This window comes from Hyperoodon ampullatus, assembly GCF_949752795.1.
Source record: "Hyperoodon ampullatus genome assembly, chromosome: 4".
Taxonomy (NCBI): Eukaryota; Metazoa; Chordata; class Mammalia; order Artiodactyla; family Ziphiidae; genus Hyperoodon; species Hyperoodon ampullatus.
The window spans coordinates 70417044-70440185 of NC_136917.1; the positions used below are offsets into that span (position 1 = coordinate 70417044).

Consider the following 23142-nt stretch of genomic DNA (forward strand, 5'->3'; position numbering starts at 1 on the left):
ATACATAGAGAAGAATCCTAAAGATGCTACCAGAAAACTACTAGAGCTAATCAATGAATTTGGTAAAGTAGCAGGAAACAAAATTGATGCACAGAAATCTCTTGCATTCCTATACACTAATGATGAAAAATCTGAAATAGAAATTAAAGAAACACTCCCATTTACCATTGCAACAAAAAGAATAAAACACCCAGGAATAAACCTACCTAAGGAGACAAAAGACCTGCATGCAGAAAACTGCAAGACACTGATAAAAGAAATTAAAGATCATACAAATAGATGGAGAGGTATACCATGTTCTTGGATTGGAAGAATCGACACTGTGAAAATGACTATACTACCCAAAGCAATCTATAGATTCAATGCAATCCCTATCAAACTACCACTGGCATTTTTCACAGAACTTGAACAAAAATTTCACAATTTGTATGGAAACACAAAAGACCCCGAATAGCAAAACCAATCTTGAGAAAGGAAAATGGAGCTGGAGGAATCAGGCTCCCTGACTTCAGACTATACTACAAAGCGACAGTAATCAAGACAGTATGGTACTGGCACAAAATCAGAAATATAAATCAATGGAACAGGATAGAAAGCCCAGAGATAAACCCACACACATATAGTCATCTTATCTTTGATAAAAGAGGCAAGAATATACAATGGAGAAAAGACAGACTCTTCAATAAATGGTGCTGGGAAAACTGGACAGCTACATGTAAAAGAATGATATTAGAACACTCCTTAACACCATACAAAAAAAATAAACTCAAAATGGATTAAAGACCTAAATGTAAGGCCAGACACTATCAAACTCTTAGAGGAAAACATAGGCAGAACACTCTATGACATAAATCACAGCAAGATCCTTTTTGACCCACCTCCTAGAGAAATGGAAATAAAAATAAACAAATGGGACCTAATGAAATTTAAAAGCTTTTGCAAAGCAAAGGAAACCATAACCAAGACAAAAAGACAACCCTCAGAATGGGAGAACATATTTGCAAATGAAGAAACTGACAAAGGATTAATCTCCAAAATTTACAAGCAGCTCATGCAGCTCAATATCAAAAACAAACAACCCAATCCAAAAATGGGCAGAAAACCTAAACAGACATTTCTCCAAAGAAGATATACAGATTGCCAACAAACACATGAAAGGATGCTCAACATCACTAATCATTAGAGAAATGCAAATCAAAATTACAATGAGGTGTCACCTCATACCCGTCAGAATGGGCATCATCAAAAAATCTACAAACAATAAATGCTGGAGACAGTGTGGAGAAAAGGGAACCCTCTTGCACTGTTGGTGGGAACATAAATTGATACAGCCACTATGGCGAATAGTATGGAGGTTCCTTAAAAAACTAAAAATAGAACTACCATATGACCCAGCAATCCGACTACTGGGCATATACCCTGAGAAAACCATAATTCAAAAAGAGTCATGTACCACAATGTTCATTGCAGCACTATTTACAATAGCCAGGACATGGAAGCAACCTAAGTGTCCATCAACAGATGAATGGCTAAAGAAGGTATGGCAGGCACATATATACAATGGAATATTACTCAGCCATAAAAAGAAATGAAATTGAGTTATTTGCAGTGAGGTGGGTGGACCTAGAGACTGTCATACAGAGTGAAGTAAGTCAGAAAGAGAAAAAGGAATGCTAACACATATATATGGAATCTAAAAAAAAATGGTTCTGAAGAACGTAGGGGCAGGACAGGAATAAAGATGCAGACATAGAGAATGGACTTAAGGACATGGGGAGGGGGAAGTGTAAGCTGGGACGAAATGAGAGAGTAACATTGACATATATACACTACCAAATGTAAAATAAAGCTAGTGCTAAGCAGCTGCATAGCACAGGGAGATCAGCTCGGTGCTTTGTCCCCCTAGAGGGGTGGGATAGGGAGGGTGGGAGGGAGACACAAGTCGGAGGGGATATGGGGATATATGTATACATATAGCTGATTCACTTTGTTATACAGCAGAAACTAACACACCATTGTAAAGCAATTATACTACAGTAAAGATGTTTAAAAAATTTTTTTAATTAAAAGAGAAAATTGTAACACTTTTTACTGGTGAGGCTAGTGATTTCTGGCTTCTATACTATTCAAGTTGACTACTGCCACTGAATACAATGGCACCTATTTTCCTCCCACTGTGCACATATTAGAACTTTACAGTAGGGATTATACTTGAATAGTCTCTAGGCTCCATGGCTCAGTACAGAATGGTAAGATTTTATGGTGAATTGTCAGCATAAGCATGGCATTCTATTATAATCATTAATTGAATAAATTAAAGTTTTATTTGTTTGAAAAAAAGATGGCGTTATACGGGGCACGTGTGTGTGTGTGTGTGTGTGTGTGTGTGTGTGTAGGATATGCTTTTACTTGCATTAGCCAAGAAGTCAGAACCTGAACGTATGACTGGAGATTCAAATATCTGAGTAACAATATTACTTTCTGACAGAGAACTATTTACTAGAAGATTCTCAGTAGGAATTGAATTGCTTTTATTAGTTTATTTAAAGTGTGCATTTCCCTTTTTACCTCTGTTTCAAAAGGGAGTATTTACGCTATTTCAGAATGTGTGAACATCCTCCATTTACAGAGCCATGGAAGATGTTTTCTGCCAGTTCCCTGGTTCAGCAGCTCTCAGTGAGTTCCAGTTAAGCCAGAAAAAAACTGCTGCCATCCTGCTCATCATCTTTGGCGAGCATTTCCTAACCCATCCCCCTCCTGCGCAGAGCAGCGGATCCCCACACTGGTGTCTGCAGGGCCATTTAGGAATCTCCTCTGATCCCATCCCTCTGTTATTCCTCTTCTCACTGCTTTGCTATGCTATACTCAGTTTCCAACTTAATAGAAATGCAGATGGGCACATGAGCGTCTAGGTTTACCAAAATACACATTTTTCATGAGTGCTTCCCTCTTGGAATGTGTGGACAAAGTCAGCATATTATCTTCCCATTATCACTCTGTTTTAATGTCTAACTGACAGATGCCTGTCAGTAAAACAAGGCAATAATGGGCAGAAAATATCTCTGCTCCTAGAGAGCAAAAAAGAAAGACCCTGGATTCCTGTAGTCACAGAGACACTTGTCAGCCCTTGTTAGGGAAGACTTATAAATGCCTCTGTGGCGAATACCTCTGAATGGCCTGAATGTTTTCACCCTTATTAGTGAGAAGGTGAAAAGGGAGCTGTTTCTCATACATGTGCAAGTTTCACCCACATGCAGTTTCTTTCTTCCCCTAGTGGAAGCTTGCCCATCGTGTTAATGTGCCACCATTGCAGCCTGGAGCTGGGTGTGGCCATGCCAGATGGCACCTGCAGGCTTCATTGGACAGGAGTGGTTTCCTGATGGGTCACAGATGAAGCCCAAAAATCTAATACAGACTTGATGACCTTAGCTAGTCAGTCTGAAGTGGTGTAGTTCTGCTGACTGGCTTCTACACGGGCGGCACCTTCAGATATATTCAGTGAATGATAAGACAGTGGAAATCCACAGGAGCAAGTGACACCAAGTCAACTGTGCCGCAGTAAGCCGAAGAGGGTAGATTTTCAGATTGTTCTTGTTTTCCTAAGGGATCAGTAAATGCAGAAGACCTCTGTCTTCAGGGAGTGTTCAGCCTAGGGAAAGACTCTATCAACCCTAAAGACAAGAGTCATATACCAAAGTAGGCAAGGGAAACAGTGCCTGGCCTTCCAGTGAGAAGAGAGATACACAATGGCAGGGACTTGGGCTCAGACATATTTTGTGTCCTTTTTCATTACAAATCCAATTCTCTATACTCAAGCAGAAGGGTTAGTTATTGGGTGGTGATTTGATTTTTTTTTAATTTCAATAAGGACAGATGGACCTTTAAGAATAACATAGAAAGCAACAAAAACAACTCAGTTACTGTAGGATGTACCTAAAGCATCAATTCCTTACTCTGAAAACTGGTAGTCAAAGGAAAGAATTAAGCAGTTATTATGCCTTCTCTGTGCAAATTGTATTTCAGAATGACCAGATTGCAAGTGTTGATGAAGGAAAATTCTTTTTCACATGAGAACTCTAGCCACTAAACGTGGAAGGGAAGTTAGAATTGGAAAAGCATAATTCTGTAGCCCCCAAATGAAATCATTGATTCAAGCACCTGTCATAAATGGGATGCAATCATTAGACCACTAGGTATGTTATGGGGAACTCCACAATGGGGGAATCAGGCTGCCCTCACTTGAACCCACTAAAAGTGGTTCATTGTTATCTTAGGAGCCTCCCCGCTATGATGCAATAAGTAAGCACACAACATGAGCTATTGTTGCAGAAGCGTTGAACTTGAACTTAAACCAATCGGTAAGGTTCCAGAAAATACAGGGGATAGAAGAACAAGTTAAATGATACTACAAGACAAATTAAGAACGTAGCTATTGGGATGGGGCTTAAGAGGAGCCCTGTGAGAGTTTCTTTAGCAAGACATTGGCAAGGGGGAAAAAGGGAGGTGGCTGTGTGCAAGTGAGAGGGACTTAGATGTATCCAAATGTTACACCTTGTCTGGATCACTTAAACAAAGCAACCATAAACGATTTTTCAAGACAGTTGGAGAAATTTGAATACAGTTTGGGTAACAGATGATACCAAGGAATTATTAAGTTTGTTAGGTATGATAATGGTTTTGTGGTTCTATAAGAAATGTTCATATTTTTAGAAATTCATACTTAAGTATGTAGGGGTAAAATGACAATTTCTGAGACTTGCATAAAAATCTTAATAGGGTGGAAGGAAGGAAGCAAGGGTGAAACAAGTGTAGCAAAATCTTAATTGCTAGATTGGGATGATGAAGAATATGTGGGGTTACTGTAGTTTTCTCCCTATTTGTTTGAAATTTTTCTTGATAAAAATATTTTTTAAAAAGAGTAACAGCTCTCTCAGAAGGTGGTGGGGAATCCACTGGAGATGTGATTAGAAAAAGGTCATTATCTGATGATCAAAAATTTTATGTTTTTTTCTTTTTTTTGAAGATACCCTTTATTTTAAAAAAAGAAAACTAGTTTTCTAAGATTTTGGGGGTAGTCACTGGAAACCAATTTCATTGCTTCATGTCAAGCAATTGCAGGAGAATTTGGGAGACAAACAGTCTCCAATGTGAAAGTGAATGCTGATCTGAGCTGGAATAACTTGCTTTCTTCAGCATCTGCAGTGGCTGGTCTCTAGGGACTTATCTGGCTACATGTGTTTTTCACATTTATTAGTGAAATTGGAGATTCAAGAGTAAAACACAGTCCTCGGGAACACTGTGTTAATTTGTGACACACTAGAGATTTTTTAGCCCATAAAGTAAATGAACGAGCTCCGTAGAGGTATAACTGTTATTTTCACCCTCGAAGGCAGTAAAGACCCACTGTATTTATTAAGTACTTAGAGAATAGAAAATGAATAGTGCTATGAAAGTAGAAAAATAGACTCTCACTATTGCTATTAATAGTGTAATTTTTTTGTCTGTCCTGAAGGAAAACTACCATCAGACGAAAATTTTAAAGTAAAGGTAGACCTCTGGTTTAATATTTGGTTGTTTGGTCTTGGATAATAGGTTAATTCAGTGTCCATGTAAGGTTGTTTTTGTTTCTGTCAAACAAGAGGGGTCACTTTAAGGAAACTCACTCATTATTTTTTCAAGGACGAATATACAAAGAAATGAACAGACCAGATATTTTATTTAGGACCTTCCTCCTGAGTGGTTGAGTGGCCTAAGGGAAGACAGCCCTCCACATAAGCTGATGCCCTGGAGCATTTCTAGCAGACTTTAAACACTCGGCTCCCGTGGAGGCTTGGGGAGAGAGTGGGCTGGTTCTCACACTAAAAAATGCCGGATGAAGCTGACACTCCAATGGGTGTGGGCTGTGTAAGATGCGGGGCCAACGCAACCACCAATGTCAAGATGCAGGGCAAGATGGGACAGACGGCCAGAGGAGCAAGTGCGGGAGGGGGCATGTGCTCTGCTTAGAAAACAGAAGGCCTAAGAGGCCCCTTTGAAGGGGTTTGGAAGTGCTTTGCATTGAGGTAAATAGGAAGTATCAATACGAATGAGGCCCTATTTGCCACCAATTTCACGGTCCACAAGAATCCAGAGGATACAACTGTCAAGAAATTAAGTGATAAAGTGATCTCAGATAACTTGGTCCTTGGCTAAGTATTAGCTTTTTCTTGTGCTTGTTTATATCTTGATGGTTTAAAAGACTGGACACATTCTAGGGAACCAATAAAAAGAAACTGTGGTTTTTGTGTGCATGTGTGAGTGTGTGGGTAGTGGAGGGAAAGGGGAGCAGTGTCCAAGAGCTGAGAAGAGTAATTCCAGGGAGCATTTCTGTGTTTGTTACCTGTGTTATACAGGACTGTCGAAACAGAACTGTCAGCAGTTCTGCCCCCATAAGACGTTCGCTTGGGAAGATGGCAGGGTAGTAAGAATGACTACAGAGAGGTGGGCTAGGCAAGGGGATTAGAGGTAGGGTCTGGAAGGGACCTCTCTTCTCCACCCTGGTCCTCGGCTGATATGAGCTGACCCTGCTGCACTGCAATCTTAAGCACTGCCGGTTACCAAGTGACCACCACAGGCCAGGCACATACCTACCCCAGGTCCAGCGTGTCAGGGAGGAAACTGAGGCTTAGTGCCAAGTAAATTCTGAGTAGCAGTTCAAAGCCAGGACTCCTTGATCCAAAACTAGGGCCCTGTCCCCTCCCCCACAAAGGCTCCCAGAGGTTCCCCTGAATCCAAAGCCAAGTACGTACAAAGGCAACACAGAAACACCCGGAGACTCTGACCACATGGGAAAGAACAAGTGGCGTTTGGGGGACTTTCAGTAATATGAAGCATATGATAGGGAGCCCACCCATAATGCCAAAGACAGCTAAAGAGCAAAATCCAAAGAGTTTTGGTCTTTGCTCTGCACTTGCCTTACTATTTCTTGGCGAGCTGAGTAACTTCGGATATCCTCATGTGTAAATGGAGGTCCACCAGCCAAACGTCTCCTGGGGCTCCAGCAAACACTGCAGGGAGACCTGGGCCCCCGAGCCTGGCAGAATGCAGAGCTTGCACCCTACCCCGTGAGAGAGCAAGACTGCAACCTCCCCATGGTCTTGGTGAAATGCAGCTAGGGAAAGCCCCATGGAACCCTGGGGCTTAAAATAAGCCACAGCTGGCCTTATTCCAGGCTCTGGGAGGCTGGGGTCAAGATGGAGCACATCTGTGTAGCTAGTACGGAGTTGTTTGTATGGAGGAGGGTGAGATACGACTTGGAATGAACCCCAAATCAACTTCCTTTAATGGCGGGCATTCACTTGGAGGCTGGTGGAAGATGTGTATGAACCTATCCACAAATCCAGAACTTGTAGTCCTTAGAGCGTGTTCAGCCCTCATTTGTAGCCAAAATATTTTCCTTCCATATCATCAGATATCCTGGTCAGTGTGCCGTACCCTCCATACCTTCCTTATGCTGAACAGGTAGCCGTTTGGCACTGGGCACCCTGAATATCATTTGAAGCATACACTTTTCTCATCTTTGAGTAACGTCCCGTGAACATCTCATTCTGCTTTGCCTGCTCCCCTCTATTTTTTAAACTTGACGTTTAAACTTTTCTGATGTGCCCTGATTGTTCCCGAGCCCCTGGAACTCAACCGGGCAGCTCTGTTTCCCCGTGGCTCCCCTAGCTCAGCAGGGCTCCTTGTGCAGGACCAGTTGTTATTTACAAGTGTGATTCAGCTGTCGCTGTGTCTCTGAACACACAGGGTTGTTGTGGGATTTTAATTGCCATTTTCCTCTATATAATTAAAATGAAGTGAAAAAAATGGGATAGCCTCCAAAATCTGAATTAATTTCATGAGTACTTCTTGAGGGGAAAAAATATGTATAAATATTATAATCATTACTTGATTTGCCTTCAGCAGAACTAGAGGATTTTACCTGGCTGAAAAAAAAATTTAGTAATTTTAAATGGAAGTAAAATTAGCCTGATACTTCTTGTGGCTGAGAATCAGAATTAATAACGTGGATGGGAAATGATAAATAACTCTGGATATAAGTTTCAAAAAGAACATTGGGAACAAGCTGTAACTCTCTCTGGATCCAACTTGCCTTATGCTGGTCTGGGTTTTTTTCTTCCCATGGTTCATCGTTGGTGTTTACACGTTTCTCAATAAAATGCCATAACCCCCAAATCAAAAATTCCTTCATGCTCGGAAACAGGCGTTTCACCTGCTTACTCTGCTCTGTAAGCGTGACAATGAGCACGTAGCAGGGAAGAATGAAACGACAAAAAGAGAAGTCGGTTTTTTGTTTGTTTGTTTTTTTAATTCACTGGGCTCCCAGTGTTTCACTCTGCAGACTCATCAAGCACCTGATGGACATGTTTATAAAGACTTGGATGGTCACTTTATTTGGAATGACAAACTCTCTGCTCTACATAATGAGGTCAGTGAAGCATCCAGAAAAGAAATGTATAATTTGGTAACTTGGGTCTGTAGGCACAGCCCTGCTGCGGCTATTTAAGTTTAATGAAGCAGCTATTTTGCCGCTAACACACTCTTAGTGAATAGCCTCCTTGGTGCGTTTTCGAAAACTTAAGTGTTGCTGGTAATCATGTCCCAGCAATCTCCTTGGAGAGCCTTTGTGCCATGTTCTCAGAAGAAATATGCTGCTTTTACATGTTAATGGTTTTGAAATTAGTCATGTGCTCCATTTCCATTGGAAAGGAAGGTCAGTGTGTGATTTCCTGCCTGTCTTCATTTTTTCTGAACATTCAGGATACTCTTAAGTCAGTTCATCAGCCATGCAGTGCACTGTCTGTTTATACCATGCCTGAAAAGCCAGGGAAATGTTCTATCAAAGAGCGATCCTATTCTCAGAGACTGTTCTTAGAATTCAAAGTCTAAAAATCCAACTCATAGGGGAAAGTTCCTGGACAGGCCATTATTGCTATTTTTTCCCCTTTCAATCACTGACCGACTTGTAGCATACATTCCTTGGCCTCATTAGAGGAGGCCTTGCTCCCTGAGTATGCAGCTCCTCGAAGGAGACTAAAGGACATTTTTGAGATCCTTTTTGAGGCAGATTTGCTCGTGTAAAACTAAGGGTCAGTTTTCTGAATCCTGGAACAGCATTAATGATGCACAGCTCTGTGGGAGCAGAAAGCCATCTAGCCATACCATAGTTCTGCACTTTCATTCCCTCAAATTTAGGGCATTGGGTGGTATCCCCTGAATTGGCAAGGGCATGATTGCTAGGGGGAAGGTGCCATGTCCTCATGGCTCTGCAGCCCTGGAGAGGGTCTGGGGAACACTCCATACTGTTTGGTGGCCTGTGCTTTCCCTTGGGAAATGCAAAGCAGGACTTGAAATGGTTAGACCCTGCACCACCAGAAACTTCCTAGGAATACCTAGTAAGTTCTCAAAAAATGCTTGTTTTGAATGGATAAGATAATGAACGAATCCTTTGATTTGCTTTGTTGGCCAACTCTGGCTTTGGAGGTCATACAGGGCCCTTCCAGGCCATACTGAGCACCTGAGGAGCCTACTTTTTTAAATCTCTGGAATTAGGGCTTCCCTGGTGGCACAGTGGTTGAGAGTCTGCCTGCCGATGCAGGGGACACGGGTTCGTGCCCCGGTCCAGGAAAATTCCACATGCCGCGGAGTAGCTGGGCCCGTGAGCCATGGCCGCTGAGCCTGCGCGTCCAGAGCCTGTGCTCCGCAATGGGAGAGGCCACAACAGTGAGAGGCCCGCATACCGCAAAATAAAAAAATAAATAAAATAAAATAAAATAAAATCTCTGGAATTAGCATTAGGGTTGAATTTGGAGGTCCAGTCTGGCTCTAGACTGCCCCGCGGAGCTTGGGCCTGCCCAGGCAGCCCACACGACCAAATTAGCGCCAGGGCGCACACACCCTTATGCTCTTGTTTTCACCTTTAAATCCTGTGGGTAATTTTTATACCCAAATAGAGATGCCAATGCATCAGGCACCTCCCCAAAATAGCCTTCTTATCCTACATCTGAGAGATTAAAGTTGACTTGGCACTGAAAATACAGTTCTGATAGAAGCAGACTTAAAAAGGCAGCTGGGTGCGGCTTGTGTTTTCTTTTCCAGTGTATTTAGTTTAGCTAAGATAATGGTAGCTGCTGGAACAAATAGACACGAATATCAAACATAATAGCAGTTTTTCATCGGGTATCTGTACTAAACATTTTCATGGAAAAGTGCAACCTGTGTTGGGGGACGTGAAGGTGACAGGTCTTGGGAGGGTGAGGAGACACAGGGTGTGAGCAAGACTCCCTTTGTGCTCCCTGTGGGGAGGGATGGAGTGGCACAAGGTCAGGGCTCAAGTGTGATCCAGAGGGAGCAGTGGGTACAAACTGACCAGCCATGGAGGAGAGCAGTTATACAAGACGGAAACGAGATGCAACCCAGGCCAGAAAAAGAGCAGGAAAGGTTAATATAGTAATAAAATACGCATGTGCATGGCTCCCTGTGCACGGCTCATTCCAGCTCCCAGAGCACGTTCACATGTCTCATCTTATTTGAGGCCTCACAAACAACCAGATGAGGTGGCTCAGGAAGTATCAATACCCTAATTTCAAATGCAAGTAATCTCAGCAAAGTCGGAGAGACTGAATGGTTTACGCTGGTGTGTGGTGAGCCAGGGTGCAAGCTTGGGTGTCCTGCCTCTAAGAACAGAGCCTTGCCCATAACTCTGTGGTCCTTATGGAGGTTCGGGGGCTGTGAGGCAAGAGGGCTGCACAGGTGAGCAGGGCTCTCTTCCCTGCCGTTCCCGCTCGTCCTCTGGACGCATCCTCGTGATGCCAACCATGTTCCCATGGAAATCACTTACTGACAGCAGAAACGCAGCCACAATTAGCTGCAGCCTGGTTGGGTCCTTGCTTTTATGAAACTGTACTCTGTCCCTTAAAGGGGTCACAGTTTCACAGACAGGCCTTTTTATCTTCACAATTGTCTAATCAGGCTTTCATTTCTGTAGCCACTCCTTCCTTTTCTATTTGTCTCCCTCTCGTCCACCTATTCCCAGCCCTCCCACTGAGTGCAGCTGAATTTGGCCAATGCCAAATCATGCTTTATTCTCAGCCTGAGGAATTATATAAGGTGTGAAGCCTGGCCAACAAAGAACTCCTCCCATCAGTGTAATTTGAGGTTTCAAGTGTATATGGACACCACTCCCAGAGAAATCCCAGAGAGCAGCACTCTTGGGTGGACTTCCTAGGAGCGGTATTGATAAGAAAGCGGTCAAATGGCACTTGAAATTTTGCGGAAAGATCAGTGGAAGACAATGCTAGGCTACAAACCCACAGCTCAGCTCTTTCTAGCATCCCCGGCAACAGCCTGCCTGCTGTTTTCCCAGGTGGCTCTGAAAGAGACAGGGAAATGCAGTGGGCCATTTGTCACTGCCTGAGGTGCAACATATGCATGCCAATTGGTGCCCGCAGCCTGCAAGGCCCACTCCTGCCCCACACCTTGATCTCTTTTTCCAGTCGCACCACGCAACATGTGGGGATCTTAGTTCCCTGACCAGGGATCAAACCTGTGCCCCCTGCATTGGAAGCACGGAGTCTTAACCACTGGATTGCCAGGGAAGTCCCCCTGGGCTTCTTTTTTTTTTTTTTTTTTTGCGGTACGCGGGCCTCTCACTGTTGTGGCCTCTCCCGTTGCGGAGCACAGGCTCCGGACGCGCAGGCTCAGCAGCCATGGCTCACGGGCCCAGCTGCTCTGCGGCATGTGGGATCTTCCCGGACCGGGGCACGAACCTGTGTCCCCTGCATTGGCAGGCGGACTCTCAACCACTGCGCCACCAGGGAAGCCCACCCTGGGCTTCTTTTGACTGAGGTTGGGGAGGTGTGCTTCCTTGTCTCCTCCTCCACCTGATTTTGATTCCCTCTCTGGGGCTGGAACCAACTCAGTGCTTCCCACCAGGATCGAGGTGCCCATCCTCTGTGTAGCCCCTCCCACCCCACTTTCAATTCAAGACATGGTCTTTGAGGAGTGTGCGGACTCACCCTGGCGTGCAGGACTTTAGCATCTCAGGGTTATTCTGATGTGTGCTGGTCAGTGGATGTGCTGGCGTGTTCTTCAGTGAGTGCTGGACTCGAGTATCATTTCAATCCTAAGTTGGGTTCAGGGTTCTGCAGAGATGGCACGAGGGAAACAGCCAGGGCTTGCTTGCAGAAGAAGGCAAGGTAGAGGAGCCTTTTATTTCTTTATGCCCAACTCAGTGCCTGGCACTCTCTGTGAATGGAATAAACTGATCAGATGGTGGGTAATATCCCTTTCACCCTTGAGAAGACAAGTGAAATGAAGAATATCATCCAGAAGTGAAACTACAGTTTTAAGGAAACTCTACTTCCAGAACTGTTTGAAGGGCATTTTATTGCAGATTTAGGTCAGACATTTAGAACTACTTCCTTTGGTGAGGACTTAATCTAGTCTAGTTATAAGTGAATGAACTTGGGAACCTTGTGTGTCTGAGTGGCATTCCCCTCACTAAGGGCAGCCTCACCGTTGACCAGCCTGGCCTCCTTTTCTCACTCTGCATCCCTTCTTTGCCTCCTTCCAGCTCCGTGGAGTGGAGGGAGAGAATGCTTGGCCCTCTGAGCTGGAGTTAATGCAAAACCCGAAAATAGACTCTCAGACTGCACCCAGACATAATGATTCCTTGCGGCAAGAAGGTCACTGTGTCTCCTTTTCCTGCCAACACACCCCTGGCTCTTAATCTGTGGCTGCCTTGTGAAGCAAGAGAGCTGTGCCAGGAAGTTACACTTTGTGACTGTGAGGCATCATGAGAATTTAAAATCATGTCAATGGGGATTTATAAGGGCAGGCCAGGGGACAGGGGTTAGACATAGATTTCGAAGCCGACCTTTGAACATCCTTTTTGTTCTGTGGCCCCAGCTACGAATCGACTCCACCCTGCCAACCCTGCCAAAAATTAAAAAGTTTACTGTGGTTATTCAAGTGGTGGGGTTTTGAGTGATTTTTATTTTCTTTGTGCTGTTCTGTACTTTCTGTAACGTATATTCTTGTTTTTGCAATGTGGAGAAAAAAAAAAGCAACAAATCCTAGTTAACAAGGAAAAGTATACTAGCTAATCGTCTCATTGTGTTTCTTGAATGCTTGGTACCTGGGGGTTGAGAAGCCCACCGGAGTCGTGACAATGACATGGGAGGGGCAGCCCTGCCTCTGCCCCACATCAGGCCTAAGACCAGGGCTGGTGTCCACAGCCCTCGCCCCATTGCCAGGTTCCAAAGGGCTCCTGGAAGAGGCCAGACCGCAGACCCTGAGAGGACTAGAGGCAGCCTAGGAGAACAGGAAAGGGAGCCAGCCAGACACCTCGGCAGGAAGAAGGGGATTCCGTTCCCATCCAATGGTCAGGCCTGTGGGATATGTGCTTGTCAGCAGGGACAGTGTCAGCTCAAGTTCATCTGGAAACACTGCGTTCTCCTCCTGAGAACGTCCAGTTGATGCACATTGTTCTGGAAGTTGGGCAGATCCTATTTTCCAAACCTGTAAGAGTCGACTAAAATGTAACAAATATCTGGGAGAAAATAACCCTTTGAGGAATTCCAAACATGCTCTTAGGGTTGGGAAGCAAACTTATTTAGACTTGGGGCCTTGACCACCCAGACTGGTTATTGACAGGAACTCAGTCTATCCATCAAGCCTGCCACTGTCCACTGAGTCCAGGCTGTCCCAGGCTCAGGAGCTCGAGGTGAGCAGACTGGGCAGAGATGGTCCGTACAGACCATGAAACTGTGTCCTCTCACCTTTAGACATAAAGAATTCCTCCTGGGCTTCCCTGGTGGCGCAGTGGTTGAGAGTCCGCCTGCCAATGCAGGGGACACGGGTTTGTGCCCCGGTCCGGGAAGATCCCACATGCCGCGGAACGGCTGGGCCCGTGAGCCATGGCTGCTGAGCCTGCGCGTCTGGAGCCTTGCTCTGCAACGGGAGAGGCCACAACAGTGAGAGGCCCACGTACCGCAAAAAAAAAAAAAAAAAAAAGAATTCCTCCTGCAAGTTTCTCTTAAGTCCTCTATTTCTTACACATCACATGCAGCTCTATTATTGGATGCAGCGGTGTTCCTTACTCCACTGGATCTGAATGCTTTGAACTTGAGGTCAAGTTCAAGCCCACAGCACACAGATTGGGAACAGAATTTCTTGCAGTCTATGTGGTAGACTATGTGTCAGCGAGGTAAGGCCCTATTAAGAATGGATTATTCTTAATAAGTGGTAGAGATCTCATTCATCAGTTTCTTGCATTTGCCTATGTGTTCCCCTATGATAAGGCAGTGTCCCTGGATTTTAAGTGGTACACAAATAACCAAAAACTTAGTACTAATGTATTTATTGTAATGTCCTTTACAAATATATATAACAAGCTCATCAAACTTATCATTTCATGAATAACTTTAAGACAAGGCTAAAATAGGTTAACTTTTTAAAGGAAAGTAATTTTCAAGACACATTGAGCAGATAATTGTGTTATGGAACACAGATATGGGAAAAGTCAGAAAGGTGGTGCTTTTTTTTTTTTTAATTTTGGCTGCGCCGGGTCTTAGTTGCAGCATGTGGGATCTAGTTCCCCGACGAGGTATCAAACTCAGGCCCTCTGCGTTGGAAGCGTGGAGTCTTAACCACTGGACCACCAGGGAAGTCCCCGCAAGCGGTTTTAATAATGGTTCTAGTAACTTTGAGAGAACAAAGACTTACTGCTTCTCTGGCCCAGAGTGGGAGAAGTGCTTATCTTCACTTCAGATCTGGCTGCAGGGCCATCGTGGCCTCCCCTCTCTGATCCTCGATGTTTACGGACACCGACACGCTCCCGGTCCTGTTCATAACCACGTCCACTGTTTCTTGTGGGCTAAGTGTGCACATGTGTTTTAAATGGTAGCAAGATAATGTACCGCATCTAGGCCACCCCTGTTATTTCTATTAAATAATGACATGATGATGGTGGCCTGTAATTGTCCATTTTCTATTAACCACCCTGACCAAGTAAACTGTTTTCTGATCTCTCTTAGATGGAAATCCTGTATGAATGTGGAAGCCATTAGCAGAGTAATTGCTGTCCGTTACCATGACAACCAGCCGCTGCAGTCACCTGCCCGAAGTGCTGCCAGACTGCACCAGTTCAGCTGCACCCGTGGTGAAGACCGTGGAGGACTGTGGCAGCCTAGTGAATGGGCAGCCGCAGTATGTCATGCAAGTTTCAGCCAAGGACGGGCAGCTGCTGTCAACAGTAGTGCGGACCCTTGCCACCCAGAGGTAGTACCACAGTTAAAATCAATGAATCGGTAATCGATCCGGAGGGCTGTCAGATGGGAAATGCTAAAGGGAATGTAATTAGTGCTCAGGTCTTTGTGTCAGGTGAGAGGAGGTACTTAGAGGAAAGAAAAAAAAACTACACATGTTCTGTCATTGCCGTTTCTGTAGCAATGGGGCAAAAAGATAAAACTCACGTTGTGGACTTTTCCGCTTAAAGTCACACTTGCAGAGAGCCAGGCAGGGGAGGATCCCACAAGGCACAGGGTTGCTTGCTTAACATTTGTTATGTTGACCTTACTACAGTAATTACATTCTCATTGTCTCCAGGTGCTAACAAAGGTAGCCCTTTGTTAGAATAGAATGAAGGAGGCACCTGGTTTCAGATGACTGAGCCAAAGTGATTGGATATGTGGGCAAAACTTTTGAAGTGACATTCTGATGTGCACGCTAATCAGCATGCCGTGATGGGGGCTGTCCACAGCTACTTCCTGGGGCAGTCTCCTCTGGCACATCCCCACATGGGGGCCTCTTCTGCTGCTTCCTCCTTCACTCTCCCTGCATCCCAGCCACGATCCTTCATACACACTCTGCCCCGTGAAGTATTATTGTCTCCCCCAAGTGATAAACCAGAGCCAGAATGAAGGCTCTGAGCAGCCCAGAGACGGCTTATCCAGGCCCGGCACTTGGTCCCTGGAGGTCTCCTCTGGTGCTCTTGCTGCCCACTGGCAGGTTGAGAGCCACAGGCTGCCTGGCCACTAGGTACTCCTTGGCTTCTCCAGTAGTTTCAGAATGGGTAAGTGAGATTGTGACTTACGACTGTAAAATACTGGACTTGCCCACTGATTTCAGTGCTGACACTTCCGGCCCTGAAACTTTGGGTCAGTCACTCAGACCTCAACTGCTTACCTTGGTCTGAGCAATTCAGCCAACCCCTCTGGTGCAGATACAGGCCCACCTACGTGCCCCTGCAGCAGGACTCCTAGTGACACCACAACATTCTCTGTCCCCCCTCCTAGCCCCGGACATGGTGGCCACCAGACATGGACTCACACACCGCCATGTGTTGTAAACATTATCCATGTGCCATCTACTTGCAACCTGTGCGGCTATTGCAAAGGGAAGAAATAGGGAAAAAAAAAAAAAAAAGGTCAATATATATTTTTCCACCTCTGGGAAAACTTTTAACAATCGGTTAGGTAGAACTCAGTATACGATGAGGCAGTGAGCATCGTTGCTCTGCTGTGAAGTGAGACAGATAGTGATCTGTCTGCATATGCCCCCATCACCCTGGAGCCATCAGTCACCTCATTTGATCAGGAAGAACAGTCTGCAGAGCTGAAACAACTGAGACCTGTGAGCCAACGTGAGTGTACGTGTGTGTTCTCCTACCACGTAGAAATGTAAACCAGAGCTTTTACAGCTTTACACGCATTTGGCTCAGTGTGAAGGACGGAGGCCAGTAATAATGAGAAAACAGTCAGCTCTTTAAAATTTCTTTTGCCACCCCTGAGCATGAGGGGGTCTTTTGGCGAGTGGGAAGGAGATCCTTTCCTCTTTTAATCCCCTTTTAGCCTTCACTCATTCCCAGGATCATCCCCAGAAAGGCTTTTCCACAAAGATGGAGTCAAAGAGAGTGGTGGGCATAAGCCTGGAACACTGTCATCTTTGGGGGACAGGAAGAGGCGGGAGAGGGTGGGTAAAGAGTCTGGTCCTTGGGTTGGCGCATACAATGATGACATTTTAAAATCTAATACCCAGTAAGGACCTCTAGCAATATAAGAAGACATTCATCAGAGAGGGATAGTCCTCCAGTATCCATTGAGAAGTGAGGCCATCTTGGTTTGAGCCTTCCATTGGCCTCTGACTTATGTGATGAGTGCCATGTTTTTTGATTTTCCCCAACCTGAGTTTTTCTACAAGTGAAAATAGTTACCATTAACTAGGCAGTTACCACGTGCTGGTCCCTCTTCTAAGCTTGTAATCTGGACTATCTTTTCGCATCCTCAAAGTCGCCATATGAGGAAGGCACCACGCTTTGTGCCCATTTTACAGATGAGGAAACTAAAGTCCAGAGAGATGATGTAACTCACCCAAAGTTAGCCAGCTCGTGAGCAGCAGAGCTTGGGTTCGAGCCCAGGCAGCTGTAGTCCAGAGCCTGCCTCAAAAACCACTACCCTGTGTGTCCTCACAGAATGTGCAGGGGTGGTGTTTCCAGGTTAAAGGCCAAGCTCTGGACTGAGGCCACCTTGGTAGCACGTACCATTACTCACTTTCAGCTTACCGTCCTGAGTGTCCCAAAGTGCATCCTAGGAAAGCTCCAAGGACCAAGCTGCCACAGCGTCGTGCTCTGGCTCAGACTGCAGTTCTGTGTGGCAGCTTCAGGGTTGGCTGCCAGTCCGTTTCCCTCCTCTCACTCGCCCATCCCACTGAAAGAAGAAAGGAAAGGAACCTCTGGGCATTCAGAAGTGTCCCACCCTGGTTCAAAAGATTCAGTTTGTCTAGAAACTACAACTGGTGTCGTTTCAAACAACTTCTTAATAGCTAGGGATGATTTTTATTTTTTGATTGGTAGTTTGCCTGAACTACATCGATGTCTAAGGTAAAATTAACACATTGCTCCTTTTCACTCGCTTATGGCCCTGGGCCCACCTGCTCTGGTATTGGTCACCCCCTATTTCTTTGTATTGACAGAAGTAGACGCCCAAAGACCCCAGCTCCCACTACCGAGTGCCAGTATAGATCTCGGGTTGTAAACCAGGTGTCTGTTCTGAGCAGCTGCCTCGGGGGAGGGTCCGAAGGACACAGAGCCAGAGGACCACGGCATGGCGGTGGTTTCCAGCCCGTTACCAGCAGGTGCCCCTTCTTCTCTTGCAGCCCCTTCAATGACCGGCCGATGTGCAGGATCTGCCACGAGGGCAGCAGCCAAGAGGACTTGCTCTCTCCATGTGAATGTACAGGGACCCTGGGGACAATTCATCGGAGCTGCCTGGAGCACTGGCTGTCATCCTCAAATACCAGCTACTGTGAACTCTGCCACTTCAGGTTTGCAGTCGAGCGCAAACCCAGGCCGTTAGTGGAGGTCAGTAATTGGGGCACGTCTTGAAAACTTAACTCTAATGAGCAAATGATGTCTGCTTTTATGCCCAGATCATAAACCCTGTGCAGCTTCACTGAAGCACAGTAATAGCTCTGTGTGTGTGTGCGTGTATGTGAGAGAGACAGACAGACAGAGCCAGCACTCAGGAGCCAACAGTAGAAAGGTGACCTCCACGAGGTGGAGACGAGAGAGTGGGCGAAATCAGTGTGAGGAGAAGGGACGTTTAGAGACTTGATCTCCATTTCCCATTCCTGTGACGTGGAGCAAACAGATCAAACACTGTTCTCTTTGCACACCTTCTGCTCACCTTGAAGCAACAGATAAATGGGCATTTGGGTTGCCTAGTCTGAGAAGTCTTTGTGAAAAAAAATAGCTGCATTGTATAATGCATATAGACTTAGACTTCTGGGTTTGAATAGTTCTACGACCTTAGGTAAGTGACTTCACCTATTGGAATTACTATGAGGGTTAAATGAGTTAATATTTACTATACACTTATAATACCAGGTACATATTCAAGTGTTTGAATAAGAAAAGTCTCAGTCTCTCCTAGGAAATTACATGCAAGCTTTTTTCAGCTAATAACCTGAATCTCTTTTCTTAAAGAGATTCTTAGGATTGGAATCTCTTTTCTTAAAAGTGATGCTGTCAACTCAGCCATTAAAATGTCAGGACATTCCTTTTCCTATTTTAGGGGCCATATGATGCTTCTTTAGACCCAGGGTCTGGTCTTGTATTAACTGGGGGAATTGGAAAAAATTATTAGATTATTTTTGCCTTCTCTCCTACCCCCAACTTCTAGTCATTCAAAACTTGGATATTGGCAACAATAAATATTCTAATACATTATGAAGCATAGCTAGTTGAAAGGGACCAACACATTGTGGCTATAATCCAGTCAGGCTGATAACCTCCTCCTTATTTCAGCAGCTGACCCAGTGGAACTTTGACATTAAACTAGAGCTAGAAATCAAGAAGCCCTTCTTGGAGGCTATTTAAAATGGTGTATTAGCACCCTGGCACTAAGACTCTATAGGGAGCTCTGCTTAAACATTCTTTTGGTTTTGACCTTGAAAATTTAATCAGGACCTCTAACTGGGGCCTGTTTTAACTATGACTTGCTTGCCAAATGGCACAAAATTTATTTGACTTGCCCCAATAAGCTCTATGCTTCTTTTTAAGATTCTGGATCAAGTGACCTCTTAATTTAGGCATCTTGCTGCTTGACATCCACTTCCAGAAATTCGTTTTTGTAGAGTGCTGTGAGGGATTTGGCCCAATGCTGCATTCATTGGGATTTGCATTTCAGAACTTCTCTGCAGAGGGGGAAATATAATTAAATAATAAACAAAGGAGGTGAAGACTTCCAAGCCCAGTGGCAAACGTTAAAAAGAAGCCTAGGGGCTTCCCTGGTGGCGCAGTGGTTGAGAGTCCGCCTGCCGATGCAGGGGACACGGGTTCGTGCCCTGATCCGGGAAGATCCCACATGCCGTGGAGCGGCTGGGCCCATGAGCCATGGCCACTGAGCCTGTGAGTCCAGAGCCTGTGCTCCCCAACTGGAGAGGCCACAACAGCGAGAGGCCCGCGTACCACAAAAAAAAAAAAAAAAAGAAGCCTAGGGCTTCCCTGGTGGTGCAGTGGTTGAGAGTCCGCCTGCCGATGCAGGGGACACGGGTTCGTGCCCCAGTCCGGGAACATCCCACATGCCGCGGAGCGTCTAGGCCCGTGAGCCATGGCCGCTGAGCCTGCGCGTCCGGAGCCTGTGCTCCGCAACGGGAGAGGCCACAACAGTGAGAGGCCCGCGTACCGCAAAAAGAAAAAAAAGAAGCCTATTTCTCCTTTCCAGAAACTTTTTGGAACCTTCCCAAGTTGATATTGCATCTTCTTCCAGGGAAGCCGACTTCCCAGAGTAAGGAAACCCTGCTTTGAATGGGCTACATCCAGTGGTCTTTTTTTTTTACCAGTCTCTCCCCAGTAAAGAAGACTTTTGCTTGGTAAAAACCCAGTGTGTGTATGCATAATACAATAGATAACAAAGGAGGGGGTGTATGTGTGTGCGTGTCAGATAACACACATGTGTGAACCCTTTCAGTCTCAGAGAGGGACACGTACCCCAACACAGAGGTTTCTTCAGAGCTGCTGATGTCAGGCTATAGACGGACTCCAGCATCTTAGGCAACTGTCATTAAACAAGGAAACGAGGCAAATGACCTTGAGAATGTGTGAGGTGCTCTGCAAGATTTAGGGCCTCGCCTACAAAAACTTCACCCAAACGGTCACTGGTGGTGAAATTTTCATTGCACAAATGGAATGTGACATTTTTCAGAGTTAATGATGATTGAACAAGTTGAAAGTGAAAGGCAGACCTTCTCAAGCCGGGGAGGCTGGCCATTTGATCATCCCATGGCGAAATGAACTTGCTGTTTGACCACAAGCAATAAAAAGAAGTTGTCTTTGGTTTCTCAGCTGGAGGACAAATGAGAACCAGGTGCAGGCAGATTTTTAAACAAATGACATTACTAATTGACTTTTATCCTCTTACCAAAGGGCGGGTTTATTCACAGTGAGCATTGCTTCTCAATATGTTTACCTCTAGATGAACATGAATCTTTTTAGTAAATCAGCAAAACCTGCCTATTTGGGTTAAGCATTAGGAGTACTGTTACTTTATTTCTCATTTTCACTCTTTTAATTGCTTTAATCATTACTTTATTTACCAGTTGGATCTGCCTCCTCATTAAAGCGAGAAAATTCCATAACATTTCATTTCAAAATCAATGGGGTAATAACAACTCCATTGCTAGAGGAAGTGGTTGAAAAAGTCATTTATAAATTTTATTTGTCAGCATCCAGACGTTACATCAGTCGGAATTGTTGTAACACCTCAGACTCCCATTCTTTAGTAAACTCTCAGTCCTTCATTCACCGTAAGCCTTTGTCTTCCTCAGTATTCCTGTTGGGAAGACACTTCCCCTTCCATCCTTTCCTACACTCTCTGCAGCCAGCGGTTGGATGTTCATTTTTAACATATCAGGAACCCAGAGCCATCTTCTACACAGGCTGCTACATAAAGTCTTTCCTCCCTTTCCCTGCAAAAGGGTGAGTTTCTACTCAAAATGGCCAAATCAATAGGCTGGTTACTATTAGCCTCTCCAAATAGGGCATCACCTCTCCACTTATCACTGACCATCTGGGTGGCGTGGCTGTTTCTCTGAGCCGCAGTGTGGAGGATGAGCTACAGGCTCTCTGTGATCTCTTTGGTCTCTATAAGCCTCAAATTCTTGGGCAAAAAAATACATTCTACACTTAAAATGTGTACATTGTATGGTAAGTAAATTATACTTCAGTAAGTTGCTTGTGTGTGTCTACTTACCTACCCACCTACATGGTGGAACTAAATCTTTTAGTCTTTTAAGTCCGTTGCCAGTTTTATACCCTAAATATTTTCTTGGTGCTAAGTAAGCAAGTATAACAAGAGTTAGTTTCAACCCAAGAGAGATACATTGCGATCATCCGGTTTATTCAATTGTGGATGGATTTCCTCTACTGTCCAGCTAAGGTAAATCTCCTAAGATCTGTGCCTACTTGGGCAAAGCTTGAAAGGAGAGCATTCGAACCGTCCATAGCAAAAAGGAAGAGCAGATATAACCCACATACATATCATACATACACAGCCAGCACTTCTCTCATGAAAGCTACATATTTTTTGTTGATGATGGAAAACGTACCCAGTGGCGATTTGTCAGATGAATTAGCTCCAAAATATTGACCTGGTATTGGCAGTAAATAGACATCCACTAACCATAAAAGGATTCATGGAATGACCAGCCTGGGTAGTTTTATGGTCTCCTCCCTGCTCATTTTCAGTTTTCCTCATTTCTCTCTGTAAGTTGAACTCTAATACCATTCTTTTATAAGGGTGAAATACAGCAAACCAATAAAAATATCACAGTTTGTTCCCAAAAATGTGTGCCTTGACTTCAGCCTGTTGCCATGATTGCATATCTGATTGAGCAGTTTGCCAAGGAAGCCCAGTTTGCTATGTGCAAGTAGCGTGCTTGCAACATCAGCTTCTAGTGATGGGAATATCTGCCAGTGGGCTTTCCTAAGACGTGTATCAGTAACACCCACCCTTGACCGGGAAACTCATGAAGTAATAGGTCAGCTCAACAACGTCGTGATTAAAGTGAAACAGCCAGGAAATGGTGGAAATCTGCAGGAAAGGCTTCCTAGGATCTGATCTTACTCCAATCAGGGAGACATGGTGATTTTTCACAGAAGGAGTGATTAGGTTTCCATATTCCTATTTCCTTTACCCAACCCCAGCTGACTGATAAGAATTGTATGAACAATTTAAAAGCTGTTCCCTGTGAGTCAGAGGTTGAGCTAAATTGAAACAGACTGTTTTCACACATATCAGTTACTCAGAATAATGGGATATAAAGGGAGCTGAGGATTAAGGATTTTTTTTTCAAACGTTTTATTTATAATTTTTTTTAAGTCACTGAGGAAAATGGTTTTAAAGTGTGCCCTGGATTCACTGTCATCTCCAGCTATACAACAGGGAGCAGAGTTGAACTGCTGTGAAAAAATGCCTTTGTACCTTGGCGCTTCACTATTTAATAGATTTGAGACTTCACTGAAACCCTCCTACTGTGTTTCTATCAGACTTAGGTGAGGACGTTGCTCGCTTCGTTGTAGTGGGTTTGGTTTGGTTTTGATTT

At 44.7% G+C, this 23142-nt stretch overlaps 1 protein-coding gene across 3 annotated transcripts in view; it reads left to right on the top strand.

The window, feature by feature from the left end:
• The window catches only part of MARCHF3 (membrane associated ring-CH-type finger 3), a gene marked incomplete at its 3' end in the record, with an annotated part of 151426 nt that overhangs the window by 97540 nt on the left and 30744 nt on the right, over window positions 1-23142 (top strand). For 2 of the 3 annotated variants that reach the window (XM_079703104.1, XM_079703102.1), the window contains exons 2-3: window positions 15078-15321; window positions 18196-18400. In XM_079703104.1, coding sequence (XP_079559230.1) covers window positions 15134-15321; window positions 18196-18400 — 393 coding nt within the window. In that variant the 5' untranslated portion in view covers window positions 15078-15133. Of the gene's footprint in view, window positions 1-8440; window positions 8468-15077; window positions 15322-18195; window positions 18401-23142 lie in introns of those variants that run through there. The other variant, XM_079703103.1, reaches the window with a different exon arrangement.